This window comes from Lipotes vexillifer, unplaced genomic scaffold (assembly GCF_000442215.2).
Source record: "Lipotes vexillifer unplaced genomic scaffold, Lipotes_vexillifer_v1.1 scaffold79, whole genome shotgun sequence".
NCBI classification, from domain to species: Eukaryota; Metazoa; Chordata; class Mammalia; order Artiodactyla; family Lipotidae; genus Lipotes; species Lipotes vexillifer.
The window spans coordinates 947,650-952,445 of record NW_006775678.1 but is presented as its reverse complement, the minus strand read 5'-3'; the positions used below and the strand labels follow the sequence as shown (position 1 = coordinate 952,445).

The following is a 4,796-nucleotide window of genomic DNA, read 5'->3' as shown; positions in this document are numbered from 1 at the left end:
TTCTCTTTCCCTGTCTGTATATCTCTTCCCCAAACCCAAGAAGTCCTGAACCCCCTACTTCTTGTGGATATGGTTTGCCTGCCACAGGGCATCTGTCTTAAAGTGGGTGAGGCACTTCAAGATTTTATAACCTTCCTGGGGCAGAAATGATTGGCAGTGTTGAAGGCCCATCACAACTCCATTACTTCATTAGGGGTGGGTTCAAAAGACACGCCTCTTTAGTAACTAACCAGCAAGCTGGCCTACCCGGGGGACAAAGATTGCTCATTGCTACTTTACAAGCACTGCATATTTTGTTATGATTATGTGAAATTTCCTTCTGAAAAGATTCACAAGCTCTTGTGACTGGATCAAAAAAAGTTAACATGTAATTTAACTTGTAATTCCATCTTTTTTTTCCTGCGAGATGGGCAAGAAATCATTACATGATTGTCAGGAGGCCTTTTGCTTTTAATGGGGAATTTGACCAAGGACCCCCTGGAACATACAGTTGCTTAAACTTTTCTTCAGGATGTCTCTAATAGCTAGAGTTTGGGGATTCATGTTTAGATCTCAATCATTCCTTCTCATTGTCTGAGATTATAGTCATCAAGGATTAACACTCTTGGGATTGCAGTTATGCCCTGTTGTGGGATCTCCCAGGAACAATTCTACTAATATCACTCTTCATCTTCTAGGTGCAAATTCAGGAAACAGTCAGGGAGCAAATCTCTCTCAGCCGAATGCCAGCTTTCTCAGAGCCTGCTGGGGAGGAGTCCGCATTTACTATGACCACAATAGATTCCTTCTCCAATTTAGGAGGGATCGACACGCAAAATGCATCATTGGCCCAACACCTGGAGGTAGAAAGGGGTACCCAAGGCCCACGGCACGAAGAAAACCAAGATGGAGAAGACAGCACACCTGGATGTCCCTGGGGAGACCTAGGGTGTGAGCTGAGCATCCCAGAAGCTAATAGTGAAAATATGCCCCACTGTGAGCCGTCGGCGCGTCTCCCCCAGGAGAACAGCGCTGACCCCGGGGAGCCCCGGGCTCCCTCTCTTGCTTCCCCTGAATTTGTACATACCGTCCCCGCCTTGGAAACTGCGTGTGCTGGGCCGAGAGACAGAGTAACAGCGTGTGTGCTAGGCCGTCCTGAAGCAGGTGACCAAGAAGCGTGTGATACTGTGAGCTCTCCTGTTGGAGCCCCAGCTGGTAAATATTTGCCTCAAGAAATTTGCTCCGTGGACTTCGAGCTGGCAGGTCAAAGCAAAGCATCTGATCTGTGTTCTTCTGATGACAAGGCACTGAATATTCTTTCTCAAACACAAGGTTCTGAGCCTCCACAGTCTATATACGGAAGCAGCAATGAGAGAACCTCTGCCATGTTCCCTCTTTTTATCAGTACTCTCATCTGGAACATTTCACAGAAAGCCAGTAAAGGTGCCGCTGGGGAAAATCTCTCCAAGGTGGAGGGTTCCACCTCCATGTTGGCCTCCTTGATAAAGGCTGGTCAGGAGGGGCTGAGCCCCAGTCACTCAGGTGGGCTCGAGGAAAGACAGCCTCTGTCTTCTGAGAATGACTCTTTGGAATGGTCTGAGGAAGGTGGTGATGAGAGCTGTAGCTCCAGTGCCCCGGTCACTGCAGACACACCAGCCAGTCATAGTTCAACAGCAAAGTTTCCTCAGGAGAAGCCAACAACATTAATTGCTAATCTTGAGTGTTTTGAGGTGACTGGCGAGAGTGGGGACACATCCACTGTTACCATTGCCACCAAAGGCCACCCACCCAAATACCTCCCTGTTTCAGTTGCTGGGAACAGCCATGTAGGTGGCCCTGACGAGAGCTCACCTCGGGCACCAGATGACAATTTTTCTCAACTTCCTTCCAACGCACAGTTGGGTCATATTTTAAATGGTTCTACGACTGCGTCTTCAAAAGGGCCAGCGTGTGTGGCTCCCGGTGGACCAGGTATCCACGTCCGCGTTCCTCAGCTCCCAGAGGGAGAGGATTTCTGTAGCAATTCCCCTCTTCAGACTGATAACCAGTCTGGAAGGAAGAGCCAGACCGTGGGCAGAGCAGACGCCAGGAGCCTTGAAGAGAATTTCCAAGAAAAAGGAAGTGAAACAACACAGAGGGTCCAGCAGGGTTCTCCTGACGAAAATTTCCAAGAAAGCTTGCCCATGATGTCTGCTGTACCAGGGGAAACAAACCTGGTACTCTTGGACCACTCATCGGCCAACTCCAGGGAGGGAAGGGAACAGAGCTCGGGCTTGGGGACTCGTGTGCCCATGGTGGCTGAATCTATAATGGAAGATGATAGCCAGGCTGTGAGTAATGTTCCGTCTCCCTCTAATACCCTTCTGGGGGAGCCTAAAGAGAGCGGTCCAGGATATTGGGAAGCAGGTAAAGAGGTGAAGATTATAACTCTAGAGGCTTCCATTTCAGAAACGTGGCCACCAAGACAACTGACAGATTCTAAGTGCAAGGAGTCAGAACCTGGTCTCATCCCTGGTAGGGTCTGGGCTGCATCTGACGTTCTAAAGGCTGATGCTGCCGTGCCTGAACTGGACCCCTCTGAGACAGCATCAGCCTGTAGTCCTCAGGCTGAGTCCGGCTCAGCAATTGCTAGTAACAGAGAAATCCATAAAGGTGAAGACCTAGCTGGCCGTGCAAACTGGAGTTGTCTTTCCTCCCAGTGTTTGAGCCAACCCAGACTCCTGGAGTCCTCCGTGGACCCTGTAGATGAGAAAGAATTATGTGTCACAGACTTGCTATCAGAGGCTTCCAGAACTGGAAGGAAGGAAAATGTTAAGAGTGTAAGTCAAAACCAAGAGGAAAGCCAACTCAAGATGGATCGCCCTTCCTTCTTTAAACAGTTCCTGACCTGCCCTAAAATCTTAGAGTCCTCTGTAGATCCCACTGATGAAACAAGTGTGGAGTGGGCCAGGATGGAAACACCAGAGCCTTCTGAACCCACACTGGGGGCCATCAGAGTGGAGAGTAAATCGAATGACGGAAACTTGGGCCAGAGAGTAGAAGTCCAACCATCCATCTTGCAAGTTCCGTGCCCCCAGCCAAGTGGGGAAGCCATTCCAAGAGAAAACACCATCAGCCGAGACCAAGGGCACAGTGGGGGAGAGGGGGCAAGACAAAGCCAACATGACGAAGCAAAGGGGGACGTACAGTCTGCCATTTTGCCTGTCCCGGGTCCTGTCAAAGGTGGGGAAACGACTCCAAGGGGCCGCGGCAGGAGCCAAATACAAGAAGGCAGTGAGAGGCGCTTAGCGGAGTCTGAACCAAGTAAAAATAGCAAAGCAGAATTCGTTTCCCCCACTTTACCTCTTTCTAGCGGTCTTGCAAGAATGACTCCCGCCTCTGGAGTTGATACTCACGGCTCCACAAGTCAAAGACATGACCTCCCTGAGAATCATTTAGTGGAGCCCAGAAACCATCAATGTGCGTTTTCTGACTCAAAGGAACGGGGAGCTATTGAGAGTGAGTGTGGGAAACATGTGCCCCCTTCTAGTGGCCTCACTTGGGGGCCTTTTACTTCATCTCTTGAAGGGAGCATCACAGGCTCTTCAAGAAGCCACAAAATTGAGGAACATAAAATAGAGAAGCCCCCAGTTAGGGAAACCAAACCCACAAGCACATCTGCCTCCCCAGCAGCAACACGCATGTCCAGAGAATGCACATCAGAGAAAGTTCCTAAGATGCTGCGGGACCCCTGCCAGCAGGGCTCCGACCTTGGCCGGGGGAAAATGCCAAGGGAGGAGCAGGCCCTCCCTGTGGTGGCCCAAGCTGGCTGCCTCCCCAGGGCCCCTCCAGCAGTGACTGGGTCAGAGGAGGTCAGGGGGAAGCAAGAAACCCCAGGGAATGGACACGTAGCTGAGGGAGTAAAGAAGAAAATTCTGTCCAGGGTGGCCACCCTGAGGCTGAGACTGGAAGAGAAAGAAAACGCCAGAAAGAACTCAATCTTTCTTAAAAAGAGTCCTAAACTCGAAACGTCGGTATCGCGCACAGATGAGAAAAAAGACTCCAAAAGGCCGCCTTGCAAAAGTGAAGGGACAGGTGAGGCTGTGTTGCTTCCGATCATTGTTAAAGTTTGGGTTGGTTGACCTGATGTCAAGTTCGTGTGTCCTCCTGAGCCCTTGCAGTTAAGGTGCGTGTCCACTGGGGAGGCGTTGGATGCTATGGCTGTGACCAGTGGCCTGGCATGTAGGCCCTTGGGTCTCAAACTTGAGCGGCCTCAGGATCCCCTAGAGGGCGTGTTAAGACAGGTTGCTTGGTGCAACCCCAGAGTTCCTGATTCCGGAGAAAGTGCATTTCTAACGAGTTCTTGGGTGATGTGCTGGGAGGACCACTGATATAGGCTGCCTTGTAGGTATGCTTAACTGAGGGAGCGTGATTACTACGCCTTTCTATTTAATTATCCTTCAAAAAATTTTTTTAAAGAAACAGAAGCATTAATCAGTGTAGCTAATTAGTGTAATTAAATAGACCACATGCTAAGCAGGATTCACAGAAAAACATTTAGGTACAGTCCAGCAGTCTCCTTTTAATCATTTTCTTTTTTTCATTTGAAGTGGCTGATTGGATGTTGGGTTTTCTTCCAAATTTGAGTATAAAGTTTCTTTCCAACTTGCCCTCCCGTTTGAGCCAGAAGTGCCCCCCGGGTCTCTGTTCCAGGTTTCAGACCACTTGAGGCTCAGAGTCCCAATAACTGCAGTCAATTCTGCTTCGCCTGGGGAACCGAGTCAATGCCAAGCTCCATCCCATCACCCAGACTTCAGCCTCTTCTTCCTGAGCTCTTT

The 4,796-nt window shown here is 49.8% G+C and overlaps 1 protein-coding gene across 1 annotated transcript in view; it reads left to right on the top strand.

Moving 5' to 3' along the window:
• Positions 1-4,796, top strand: part of ALPK2 (alpha kinase 2) — a 115,431-nt gene that overhangs the window by 65,398 nt on the left and 45,237 nt on the right. The window contains 1 exon segment of the mRNA XM_007450122.1: positions 678-4,053. Coding sequence (XP_007450184.1) covers positions 678-4,053 — 3,376 coding nt within the window.